Raw genomic sequence first — 13,711 nt, 5'->3', positions numbered from 1 at the left:
GACAAAATCAAAGTCACAGGAATATTTTAGGTACTGAATGTTAGTGCTTCCATCTTCCAGGCTAACATCAGCCTGCTGCTATGTGACATGCATCGACAATTCCAAAAATAAATGAGGATGATGTATGATTGTTTGTTGGATTTCAGATCTGTAGGGGAACTGACTACAAAAGCAAGGTTGCAACAAGTTACTTGTTTTTAGAGAAACTGTAATATTATTCCAGAAATGTTATAGTATTTTTTTATGAACTTGTAACTGGCAAAAATAATACTTATACTTGTTACCTGTTACTTATCATTAATTGGCAGTAACATGTTACTGCCGAACACCTTCAAATGAACATACTGTAACATTGTAGTGACAGTAATAGTAGTGTTGTGGATTTTGTGCTGTTGTTTTCTGCTCTCCTATCTTGTTAAATCACACAATATCTCAGTGGTGACCTTTCGTAGAGGCTTCGGAAAAACCATATAAAATACTGTATGCGTAGCATTAAACATTACCTTCATTGTAACTGAGAGACCATAGCAAACCATGAAGGAAAACCTCAGACCAAAAGCACAAGAGGTGGACTGGGGTGTCCACATACTTTTGGCCATAAAGTGTATATTATGCAATCAAAACAGCCGTGTGTGTCAAGGTCAAAGATCCCTGCTGCTGTGAGTCTGTGCTTTGTCTTGGTCTTTATTAGCTCCCTCCCGCCTCCGCTCTTTTTTTTTCATTTCCTTACAGCAGAGAAATGTACAGTATTTTCACTTTAAATTCAGCAACTGATCTATTAAAGCAGGCTTGTGTTATGAGAAAGGGAAGACCACCGAGAATCCCCCATGGGGAGTAATGCTTTCCACTGTATGTAGGTGTGTATACATTCTGTAGATAGAAATGGGTCCTAATCGGCCCTGCGGCTCCACAACAACAAAAAAAAAAAGAAAAAAAGAGGAATCCACTTAGCAACGTGGCTAATTTACATAGCTTTGAGGAAAATGGGGTCTGTGTTTAGTCAGCTTAGACGGCAGAAGCAGGAAGAACGTCAGAGTCTGACACTCAGCGGGAGACGACGCAGCTGGCTGACTGGTTTGTCTGACGGTTAGACTGGGTGGATGACTGGCTGGCTGCACTGGTGTTGCTTTGATGTACAAGGCCTCTCATCAAACTCTCATCAAAAGCTGTTTGTCAATTGTGTTCTCTTTTAAATTGCACTGAAACCAACCAGCCATGCAAAAATAATGTCAGATCTGTGTCGGCATTACATTTTATCCTCTCAGTCAGCGTTTTCCATCTACTGAATACAGCAAGTATAAACATATAGTTAAACGCTTTATTGGATACTTTTCTTCACCTTCAAAAGCTCTTTTCTTTGCACACTTGGACACAGTTCCAGCTACTGCGTCTGTCTAGGAGAGATACTTTTGAATATTCTGTAATATCTAGGAAAGCTAAACTAGTAAATTACAGTAGACCTCATGCACGCCCACAGTAAATTGATATCTATAAGGTCCCATCCAGACTTATCATGTTCATGTCCAGAAACAGCTATGATGGCTTCTATGTGTGTTATCACTTGGTGGAATGACTGTTATCAATTGCTTTCAGCCTCATACATAGGGGTTAGAAGGGAGCCGCATTCTGCTACACATACAAGTAAGTTAAAAGACCGTTATCAGCCCATTAAATGACCGTTACCAGTTGTCATCAGAAGTATAGATTCAGGGTATGTGGCCCTACACTACCGCCTGCACTAACGTTTGTTTGGCGGCGACCTCTAGTGGCTGAGGTAATTATAATGGCAGCAAAAGAGGAAATAAGATTATGTAGTATAAAGAGCTACAAAGTCGACAGGGAGAATCGATGAGGTGACTGGTCAAACAAACACAGGACTTTCAGCTGGGGGACCACTGTTTGTGTCCCATGTGAAACTAAAAGTAGATGCTGACTTTATGTTACATTATATTTCAAACCACAATCTTTTCCAAACCTAATCACAAAGTTTTGACACCTGAACCTCACAAGAATGACACAGGAAGCAAATGATAACAGCCTGCTAAACCTACTAGAAGGCAAAACAGGCTCCTTCTAATACATTTGCAATAGATTACCACTACCATTAAGAGCTAAATGATATTGACACTACTCTTCTATCTGTTGAATACAAACCTTCCACCAGCTTATAACTTGCCACAATCTTAGCCTAGCACAAAGACTGCTAACATGGGTAAATAGCCATACTGTTTTTGTAGGCGTTAAATAAATTAATTATAATGTGTGCATTGATGGGACTCAGAGGTGCTGGCATGCAGTTGTTACCTTTGGATGAAGCAAGGGTAGCTTGTTTCTAGTAAATATGCAAAGCTAAATGTCTCCTGTCTCTAGCTTCATACTGTGGTCATTACACGACATGCGAGTTGTATCAATATTCTCATCTAATGCAGCATGAATGCAAATGAGTGTATTTTGCAACATTTTGAATTTTTATTTTAACTATGGTTACGGTGAATATTATTTGTCATTTGTCTGTAACCTGATCATGCTGCATCAATTAGTGTCATATACTACAATTAATGTGTAATTGGAGTGTTTAATGTCCATCACTTCAGAGATGTACAGCATTGGCTTGACCACACTGATTTGTCATAGAGGGCCAATATATCAGACAATCATAACACATCTGATATCCACTGTCTTCCTCATTCTCTCCTGATCCGGTATCTCTGAAATGTCAAGTTTTCACAAAGAAAAACAGCCTGGGTCGAAGGCTGAACACCACTGTATGTGAAAGGATTTAAAAGGATTTAATAAATAGTGGGGTGTAGCTTTTCTCAGCCAAAACAGATGCATGCATACCTTATTGTATCAGCATAAAATCTGGCAAATAACCAAATATACCAAATATTTATAGGCTGAGTCTTAGGAAATTATGTATAAAATGTGTCACTTAACATCTGGGATATTTCCATTTGATGGAATGATGCAGCCATAAAACATTTGAGGCTTAAGTATTTCACCTACTGTAGAGTAATGGCTGCCTGAGCAGAGAATGAAGTCATGGTCTCTGTGTTTTGTAATCTGAGCTTCTTTGTTCTTTGTTTTGATAGCAGGGCCAACCGTGCATGCATCTTAGTGCATGTGAGTTCCTCCTTTTGTGTTGCACTTGCTGCCACTCTTACTGTGGGTCTGGACAACAATGGCGTTAAACTGTAATGCCCATCTGGTTAACCCCCAGATTAACACTGTTTGTGCTGTTAGCAGTATTAGCTAGCACTGCTAGATGCTGCCATTTTGGCTCAGCCACCTCCTTGTATGCTTGTGACGTCAAAGTTGAGAGCCATGTGCAGGCAATCCCGGCCAACACTCTGAATGTCGTAAATAACATCTTTAATTCCATTCATAACAGGGCTCTTGTTAGGCTGCATTTACACCAAATCTGACGTAACGGCAAAAATGGCAGTGCTCACATTCATTTGAATGTGGGTAGCACATTTAGGCTGCAGTGGTGGGGTCGAATGGGTGCTAAAAAAAAAAACAAAAACGTTGCAGCCTACGGCTAAAAGTTGGAACAGAATAAACTTTTGGAGAAACACATCCTGACATCACGCTGCGGTGCCCTATGATGTAACCTATGATCCGGTCAGAAGACGTTTTCAGTCCATGGGATCAAGTAATACAGTCTCTTTGTGTCGTGAAATATTTAGTGAGTATGAGAAATAGCAAAGTATGTTGTGGCAGTAAAGATACTACAGTTACACTAATCAAAAGGATTTCTAAAGATTTTTTAAGCCAACAGAAACAAATTCACCAAAGACAAATAAATACTCAGAAAGCTGATCTCTCCATCTCAGCAACTATAGTTGGTGTCCAGCCTCAACTCCGCGACAAATGGATTATCTCAACGACTCTCCCATGCCATCACACAGTTTTGCGGCTAATTGCAGCAATGCCTGATTTGGTGTGAATAGCACTGTCAGCCTGGCTAGCACTGCTAGCCACTGCCATTTTGGGTCATCCCCCTGAATGTTTTCTTGTGACTTCAGAGGTTAGAGGTGTATGAAGGCAATCCCGGTCATCACTCTAAATGCTGTATGTAGCTCCTTCCAAGAACGGGGCACAGTGGATGTTAAGGAGTTAATGCAAGGTACAAGGAACAAGATAAATTTATTGTCATTTTTCTTAAACATGGTTTACAAAGAAATGTTTTAATGTCAACACGTCAGTCAGATTGACCCGGTGTATGCATTGATGCGCTGTTTTTTCCCAGGATAACATAATATCATCAGCTCATCTGAATTTGAGCTCGTCCCCATTTTTGCTCTGCCTCTGTATTTTTTATTCATATTCCCTCTCTTTGCTCTGGAAACTGCCATCAGGCTCAGAGGCAATTTACGGTACCTTTGAACACGTCCTTAACAGTACCATCATGCGTCCATCAGTGCCACAGCGAACACGATTTTATTACTCAATTTGATTCCATACAAGGTTCATTCCCCACATTTTTTATGCATCGTGGGCTTAGCTCAGGCAGAAAATAATCTGGACAGTGAGGGCTCTGTATTACGGTTCAAACAGGATAAAGCACTGACAAATTTCGGACCAGAGGACTAGTGAGCGGGGAGGACAGGAAGAAAGAGAGATTAAGAGCTACACCATTGTTTACCTCCTCCTCTAAGGTGCAGGATACTCTGTCGTTTATAAATGTTGGTAGCTGTTATTGGTTACCTTGCAGGCTTTTGGGGAAAGAGGAAAGGAAAATGAAAAAAAAAAAAAACTTTGGGAAAGACCCAGGAGGGGGTTCGATACAACTTTAATAATGCGTAGCAGGAGCTAAATGAGCCATTCTGCGGTACTTTAAGACGTCTTCCCTCCACCCATCCCCCCGCTCCCCCCCCTCCACCTCACCCCCCCCCCGGTCTCAGGGCCTGAATTATTAAAAGTGTTGTTTTCCCTTATTGCATTGCAGCAATGTGCCTCGTTGCTAGAAATGAGCTGCACATTCTTGAGGTTTGAATGCTTAAAGCGACCCACCTCCAACGGCAGAGCCAGGGGAGGAGGCCGGAGAGCCGGGGGCACTGCACACACACACACACACACACACACCAACTTACACACACACACACACACACACAAATGTGTATCTAAATAACCAGTCACCTATAATGTTGACACCAATCTCAGATGGTTTTCTTCCATCTATTTTCTCAGATATTAAGCAGGTTGTGAACAGGATTTCTTTCTTGATACCGCAACTAAATATTATTCCACTGCATCTAAAGATTATTTCACTGTAATTAAAAAATATTTCACTACAGCTAATGATTATTTTGCTGCAACTAATGATTATTTTGCTGCATCTAACATTAACTTTACTGCAATTAACAACTTTTCGCTACAACTAGCTATTTTTTCACTGCAACTAATGATTATTTTGCTGTAAATAATATTTATTTTACACTGCACCAGTTTTTTTCATTTCAACTAATGATTAATTTGCTGCATTTTTTTTCTTGTAGCAATTAGGGACTATTTCCCTGCAACTAAAGTTTATTTCACTGCAATTAATTTTTTCCATTAGCGATTTACTGTCTCAGTCTACTAAATATCAGGAAAATAGTGAAATAATCAATTTCCTAAGACAAGGTGACATTATTAAATTGCCTTTTCTTAGATCAAGAGTCCTAAACAAACAACAGCAACAACACTAAATAATAATAATGATCATATACATTTGTTTTAAAAAACTCCTTTCAACATCATATTAGTTAAAAAAAAATGCATCAAATCCACACCGTGAAGTAGCAGGAACTTGGAAATATCTTAAATTTTTCATAAAAAAAAAGACTAAAATGATTAATATGTTATTTTTATTTTTTAAATTTTTTTTACGTTAGTTATTTGTATAATCATTAAAGCTTTAATACCATGCAATTTGATATGAGTGCATTGTTTTTCGACATAATTGTGTCTTTAACACCCATAAAGGCAATTAGCTTTTTTTTCTGCGGTATGGGTTATACTAAAACTTCTTTAACAAGTAAAAATTACTATTTTGGAAAAGCCTAGGGAGTTCATAATTTATAATGTTAAAATCTGTAATAAGCTTAAAAGCATGCGTTTATGAGGGACAGTTCATAAGGATGGACTAAAAATGTAAAATTGTGTAAAATAGACAATTCACATGGTTGAAATTGTTAAAATGTTTACAAAGTTGGTTATTTAGCCCACATATTAACTTTTTCCTTCATTGTTTAAAAAAAAATATCTAAAAAGGTTTGATCTGTGCTCTACTAGGTGGTCCCAATCTAAGCTCCTGACATCGATTGCTTTTGTCTGCACCCACGCACCTGTGAAAATCGCGATATTTTACTCATTAGAGACAGGTTGTGGCTGCAGATCTGTTGCGGATAGCTTATCCTCGCTCTCGTGATTATTATTCCCCTCTTTCAGGTATGTTGTCATTATTTAACAGAGTTAACACAACTGTAATAGCTTATTAAGACTTTTGAGCAGAGTTTGTTTCACATTTTGAGTGAATTAGAGTTCGTTTTTGCCGAGTTTAGTGAAGAGTGTGTGAGTGAAGTCCTTGTCAGTAGCCAGTACTCGATCCGTTGCGCGCATGCGCCAGAAGTTTACCATCTTGGACAGTTAGCTACAGCAGCCTCGCTTGGATAAACAGCCAGGTGCGTCAGTACCTGGTCCGTGCCTTCTACCCGCGAATATTTAAGTGAAGAGTGAGTGCGTGAGAGATGATTTAGGATATTTAGTTTAGTGGTAGCCTATTTGAGGAAGCAGGATTTCTGCCTTAGGTAAGCATGCTGCAGTGCATATTTTCACTGAAAAAGTGGTGTGAAATGCTACTCTCTACAAAAAAGATGTTTTTCCCTTGTTTCTTAGTTAACTGTAATACTGTACTTTTGTAAAATGATGACACTAAAGGTCTTGCCAGGGGAACATCACTTTAACTTGCATGATTATCATTGCTCCCTCTTGGGGGGCACAGCACTTCCACTTACTTTTAGATCGATTATTTAAAAATCAGATATTGGCCGCACTGGTAATACCTCTCTCGCATCTTATCAAGTTGATTTTGTCTGTTTACACCTTACATTTATTTTTTAAACAAATGATTTGTGTTTATCGTCATGGCAAATCAGATTGTTTAAACTAGTTTATAAAGTCAGTGAAATTTTTTATAGATTCCCTTGCAGCAGTCTGCCTTACTCTTTCTCATTTCCAAGACGCAGTCGTCCATGTGTAGAAAATTGTTGAAATGTAAGGGTTTCTTTTGGAAACTGGAAAATATTCTTACTGCAATGGCAGATTTTTTCACTTGAAAATGAATCTTTGAAAAAAATAGAAACTAGGTTTTTAGGACTCAAATATGATGACTTCATGTGATCAAAAGTTTTGCAGTGTGATCAGTGCATCATCTCTGATGTAGTAGATGTGTGGAGATGATAAATACTACACCGTCTGTGCAGAACATCGAACTGATTCTAATTTCATAAGTTTATCCTATTTCTTCCAAGTACACATCTTTTTTTTTGTTGGAAAAGTTTGAAAGTTGGTGAAGTTTAAGGCAGAATATTGGCATTTAGAATAACTAATAAGCAAACCTGAAATGTTCGTAGCAGCATCAGCCTTGAAACCTACATTGGCCAAACTCTCCATGTATGTCTCCGCTGAGTTAAAAAAAAGAAGCTCTGACTTGCAGCCAAAAGAAAATTGAGCCAGACTCAACCAGGCATCACTCACTTAATAAAACAACACCCTCACCTTCTGCTCTTGCAGCCTGTATTGTACACGCGCGATGATTTGGGTATTAAATAATTTGATGCCTGTAAGTAAATGCCTTTCTTTAAAATTCAGTTTTCCCAAAAAAATAGAGTACAAAGTGTAGATAATGCAAAGTAGACTGCAGGTTACATTCCTCCATCCTTGCAAGCCACACACATACACACCAAGGCACGCTTTAATCACACAATTAATAATTAATCAGAGGCTGGGCTCAATGCTGTTGAGTCTGCAGATGAGAGAACACCCAAATGCTGAGAAGGGCCCTAAAAAAGCAGGGTTAACAACTGGAAAAAAAAGGATTATCAACAGTTCATTGTTAACCGCTAAGCAACATGCCATCAGTTAAGGTTAGATTTTATTTAATGGAACAAAAAAGCAGATGCTCCAGCGATGCAAGCATACAGGCTTGAATTTTTTATAAAGAAAAATAAAATAAATAAAAAAAGCAGCTGGCTTTACAGCTCTGCAGAGTTTGTGAGGGGGGAAATTAAGATGTCTCTTCTATGTGACATTTTCTACATGCATATGTGGAGAATTTGATTATATGCTCTGTTCGCTCCATGTAAACACCATCAATAATACCGTAACAAACTGGCCGCAGAGGAATAGGTCAGGGATGTGTCTTTATTGTTTGCGCACTCTGTTATCTAACAGTAAAAACACCCTGCTGCATTGATTCCAACGCTGCTCTGGAATTGATCATAACAAACACAGATGATCATTTTGTTCAATTTATTTATTCTCACTGATGCATAAAATATTTTGCAATACTGTAAGCAGAGAGATCAGAAGTCGTTGCTTTGTATGTTTCTTTATTAGTCCTGCATGCTCTCAGCATTGCAGCAGAGAGCAGAGTGTTTACCCAGCTGTAATTACAACATGCACAATGACCTCATTCTGCTGTGTCAGTAGCGGTAATGTATAGCCCTTGATCTTAAACTGCAAAGAAAAATGGTATGCACTTATTTTCAATATGCTGACTACATTCCCGGCATTTTTTAGACATGGCCGTGACGGTGGATCAGAATTTGATATAAGCACTGGTGCTCCTATTCGTCTGACAAGGTCTCTCTGCCTTTAATATGCATTCAATAATGTGAAATGATATTAGCTGTAGGAGCTCATTGACTGTGCACTCGGGGTCTCGCCGTGTCTCTCTGTCTCTGTCTGTATCATGCTCTTCATCTGTTCCTCTTCCACACACGCACAGAAGGGATGGAGGAAAAGGGGGGGGCGGGGGGGGCTTGAACCACGGATAGCAACAGCAGCAGAGCAATCACACCGAAGAAATGCCCCCCACGCCTGGCCCATTAATAACAGTAATACGCACACCGCGCCCAAGCCAGCACTGCCGAAAGCACCACTGACACTTTAATGGGCATTTTTTACTTTTGTTTTTAAATAATGCATGTGCTGCTTGTCAGCACTGCTTCACTCCACCCCTGGTGTGCCTTTGCAGCGTTCCTTTGTGCAGAAATTACAATGGGGACCTGTGTTTTCTGCGCCGCCCGCTCCATAAGCTGCATTCATCACATACATGGGGACGTCAGTGTGCAGTACATCACACTCTTGGGGACATGTGTGTGTGTGGGCACGCATGCATGTGTGTTTGTGTTTGTGCAGGCCCCTCATTGGCACTGAGCTAATTAAGAGTGTCTTTGAGAGGGTGAACTGTGTGCCGAGGCTCAGTGGCAGCGGACACGACTTATGGAGGAAGGTTGCTGCTATACATTTTGCAGCAGGCTTGACAGCATGCCAGTGTTGTTGTGTATCTGTCAAACATACACTGTTGGATTTTTTTTCACCTTTGATTTAACAAGGAGGGCCTCACAGAGAGCCAATGAAAAAATCCAGCCTCGGAATATGAACGTACTCATCAGAATGTCATGAATTTCACTTAATTGTTTTAGAAAAAGAAGGGCTTAAAATAGAGCAATAATGTATGTAGGGTATTGCTGAGTATTGCTATTTTCAAACTTTAATTTTTTATTTTTTTAATACAGCTAATATGTAGGGGGGAAAACATTATGAAGCTTTGACAAAAGAAATTATGCCGGTTCGTCAGTGCTCTGCAATTTTGGTAATGTAATGATGCTTCTTTCAATCTGGTCAGGTTTTACTGTGTTCTTGTACTGTGACCCTGTTACAGACTGTATACTGTAAAGAGAACAGTCGCTGCAGTGGTTTTGTATTTCTTAGTTGTTGGCCAACTTCCTCTTTGCCTTTCATTTTTCTTTCATAAAGTAGCTAATTGCTAAACACTTGCATGCACCTGCTGTAAACTGAGAGTAGTTTAATACATGATCACAATCACTCCTTTTCTAACAACATGGAGCAAGTTCCGTTCTGGTTCGCACGTAAAACTGATTACAAAATGGTCACAAAATCAGTACTAAACAAAATAAAACTGGAAAACTTGTAAGAAGATTTTCATATGGCTGCATCACTCACTTGGGCTGAACCGAGGCTGCTGTTAACGGCCAAATAAGCAGATCAGGAGGGCGGTTTGTTAGCTTGTTTGGGATTTTAGCTGGTTCCATCCTCACTCATTTTCGGGAAAGTAGACATCATTTAAATCTCAAAGCCTCGAGGTGCTGTCTGTGTAAACCATTTTAGAATCCCAATATCAATGTAGCAACTGTTGCTTATTTTGTTTTGGGCATGCCATTTTTTGTCTTGTCTCGTGCTTTATATGAGTGTTTTAGTAAAGGTAACAATGATGCCTTTAAAGGTTAAGAATTTGACACTTTATTTTTTTTACAGGTTTTAGAGATTTTTCCCTCCAATGTCATCTTCATGTAACACCTCATTTGGCTATTTAGATAATAGACTATACCACGCTGTAAGATCCGCCTGGCTCGGTTTGCAACTCTATTGATCGTAGACAAGCTACATATCTGTGTTCGACATTACATGTAAGGTCAATAGACCTCTGAAATCAATATTTATAACAATCAATGATGCATTCTCTATTATTTCTCTTCCTGTACAATCATTTCCTTTGATTAAATTTGCCTTTTTTTTCTCCCTCAGAGCTAAGTGTCTTGTTGCTGGAGTGCATGCAGCAGTTGCCCCCCTGGCCGCTTCCTGTCTGTTTCAATGACGCCTGCCTGTGTTTCTTTGTGTCCCCGTAGGAAACACGTTGTGTAAGTCAGGAAGCATTGCTGTCTTCGGGAACGTGGTGTACAGCGGACTGCTGAACGATCACCTCTGGCATTTGGGAGTGCCCCTCTTTACAAGACTGGTAAGAGCATGAAGCCCCTGTGTGCACACTTACCTCCATTTTGTCAGAAGAGTTTCGTGCAGTTCTTGTCGAACCCCAAACAGGCTTCAGGTGCAGAATTCCCCAACGTCTCTAATGGGCTGTGTTTGATGCCTGCTCGGCTGACATGTGTTAGTTGAAGTCATATTCAGCGTACAATCCTCCGCTGTGGATGTGAGACGAGGGAACCCCTTCACATCTTAGCATCTCATTTTCGAATAAGACCTTTTCCAGCTTGAGCTTGAGGTTGTAAAGTCACATATGAGGCAAAACAAATACGTGTCGCAGGTGAAGATATATATGGATTTTTTTCTTCTCAGTTGAAGCCGGCCTGATGTCTCGTTTGCACTGAAAGACTAAATAATTCATGAAATGCAGCTTCATGGCAACAACTTTAAAAAATGATAAGCTTGTAATTAAGAGCTGGAGCAGTTGAAGCCCGTGTTACGGATTAATGATAAATGTCTATCCCTAATTGTCAAAAGGGAAATTGAATGTTTGCTTTACACTTACTCTCACTGGTGCTGGAATGTGGGGCTGCGATACAGCAGAGATTCCTGTGAACGGCATGAGGATTACAGAGCAATTTTCCTAAAGAAAAAAATAAATTCAGCACAGCACTTTTTCTTCCCGTTAATTACCCTCTTTCTAAGCGGGTCGCAAGTTTTCATCAATGTTTATTATTGATTAAATCTGTCGCTGTAGCTGTCATTTATGAGTCGGGAATTACTGTTGATTGGTGCACAAGGGTTGCATATAATTGGGTTACATTAAATAGATAATTCAGCTGATCTCATAAATGTCTAATGTGAAGGCTTGTTTGATTATCAATTAATGTCAAACGGAGATGCAAGAGGCTGTTAGGATTCCAGTTGGGGTTGCTTGTGTTGCAAAGCTACTGAATCTCTCTCTGCACAACTGTAAGAGCCTGTAGCTTGTGCAATGATTTTTATATATCATGTCTGATATATACACTAATGAATTCAAAGTAAAACCCGAGCATGCACTGACACACGCAGTGCACACAGTAGCCAGTAAACAAGTCTTTGAAAGATGCAACAAATGATACAGACATCAAACACGACAGCTGACAGAGATCTGGCTTTCAAATACACAGAAATTGTTGCTGTTTTTCTGTTGTTATTACTCATAAAGAGTATGAAGGAGGGAAGTAATTAAACTGATATTTTCGTAGCTCAAACGTCTCTTCATGGCACCTTTCTTAAACCATAGAATCAGATATAATAGGATGGTCTTATGAATTACTACCATAGAAATAGTTTCTCTAACAAGTTATTCTTAAAGGGGCAGCGCACTGATTTTTACACATCACTGTCTGTTTACTTGCCGTGTGTAGCACTGCTCAGTAGTTTTCAAACTGTTATGTGTTATATGGCTCTTTGACAGGACTTGACCTATTGATGTCACAGTGATGTCATCGGGGTTAATGTTGAATGGGATGCATTTTTAACAGAATGCCTGCTTTACAAACGGGAGGTGTTGCGTTTAGATTATGTTTACCAGGCAGAAAAGAGCGAATGAAAAGATGCTTCTCAGTTGCATTATGGGTAGTGTATCAGTGCTTAATACCTTTTGAAGCAGGGGTCCAACGTTTTTCAGGCCAAGGACCCCATAGCTGAAAGAGAGGCGGTACAGGGACCCGCTACTACATATATTGTATAAAACTGAGTTGCAATTGAGATAATTGTCAGAATGTTTTATTTTGGATCTTCTCTTGTTTGAACTTTCCTCTAGCTGCTAAGGCATCAGCAGCTGAAGCACAGGTTCGTTAGCGTCACCCTCTGAACTTTCGTCTGTGGTTTCTGAGGCGGATGGTGTGTATGAGCATTTTGCTCAAAAAGTTGTAAAACTACACAATGCAGCTGACAAGAATGTCTGTACATTTGTAATAAAAACACAGCTATAACTGTTAGCTTACTAATGTATCTCCCCATCATGGATAAGTGCTGCCCAGGGATTCAGCATCATGTGACCTAGCTCACGTGATTGCACAAGGAGTCATGGGTTAGTTGGTATACTGCATTTTTTTTAATGAATAGGTTAATTTATCTTTGTAATATTGGAACTTAGCAGTCAAACAATACCTGCATACGATCCTTTTAGTTCAAAGATCTAGAAAGAAATGACTATTTGTATAGTGTTGCTCGCAGCCAATCACGACAAGCACTCTTTGGTCTTATTCAACGTGTAATTGGCTCGATACCGCAGCAGCTACAACCCATACAGTCTGTGGCATGATGAAGTTGAGCATGGTGTAGTTGGCAGTTCAGCGTACTTACATACCACCCAAATAATAATAAGTGTAGCTATACCACACGCCTGTGCTGTCTACTGGCATTTTACATAACTGTATGCTTCCATTTACATGATGGGTATCGAATTAGGCAGAAAAAAATGTATCAATATAATGGTGTCCATGCCACTTTCAGGATACTAGTATTTGTAATGGTTTTGTATTTTTTTTTATTCAATCCCAAGTCCATGGAAAATGTATGGATGTAGGTTTCTGGAGCTTGAACCATGCTAGAGACTTAAAGTCAAGATATCTCAGCTTATAATGTTTTGATATTAATCGCTCTATATTTTCTGTCTCATGCAAGTCCCCCACCTTTACAGGCGTTCAGTACTATATTTCCGGTGTGC

General features: G+C 39.5%; 1 protein-coding gene across 4 annotated transcripts in view; it reads left to right on the top strand.

Moving 5' to 3' along the window:
* LOC121956111 (RNA binding protein fox-1 homolog 3-like) overlaps nt 1–13,711 on the top strand; it is a 546,203-nt gene that overhangs the window by 385,138 nt on the left and 147,354 nt on the right. For all 4 annotated transcript variants that reach the window (XM_042504227.1, XM_042504222.1, XM_042504225.1 and 1 more), the window contains one exon: nt 10,920–11,029. In XM_042504227.1, the coding sequence (XP_042360161.1) occupies nt 10,920–11,029 (110 nt within the window). The remainder of the gene's footprint in view (nt 1–10,919; nt 11,030–13,711) is intronic.

This window comes from Plectropomus leopardus, chromosome 17 (assembly GCF_008729295.1).
Source record: "Plectropomus leopardus isolate mb chromosome 17, YSFRI_Pleo_2.0, whole genome shotgun sequence".
Lineage (NCBI taxonomy): Eukaryota > Metazoa > Chordata > Actinopteri > Perciformes > Serranidae > Plectropomus > Plectropomus leopardus.
This window is presented reverse-complemented; position numbering and strand designations above follow the sequence as displayed.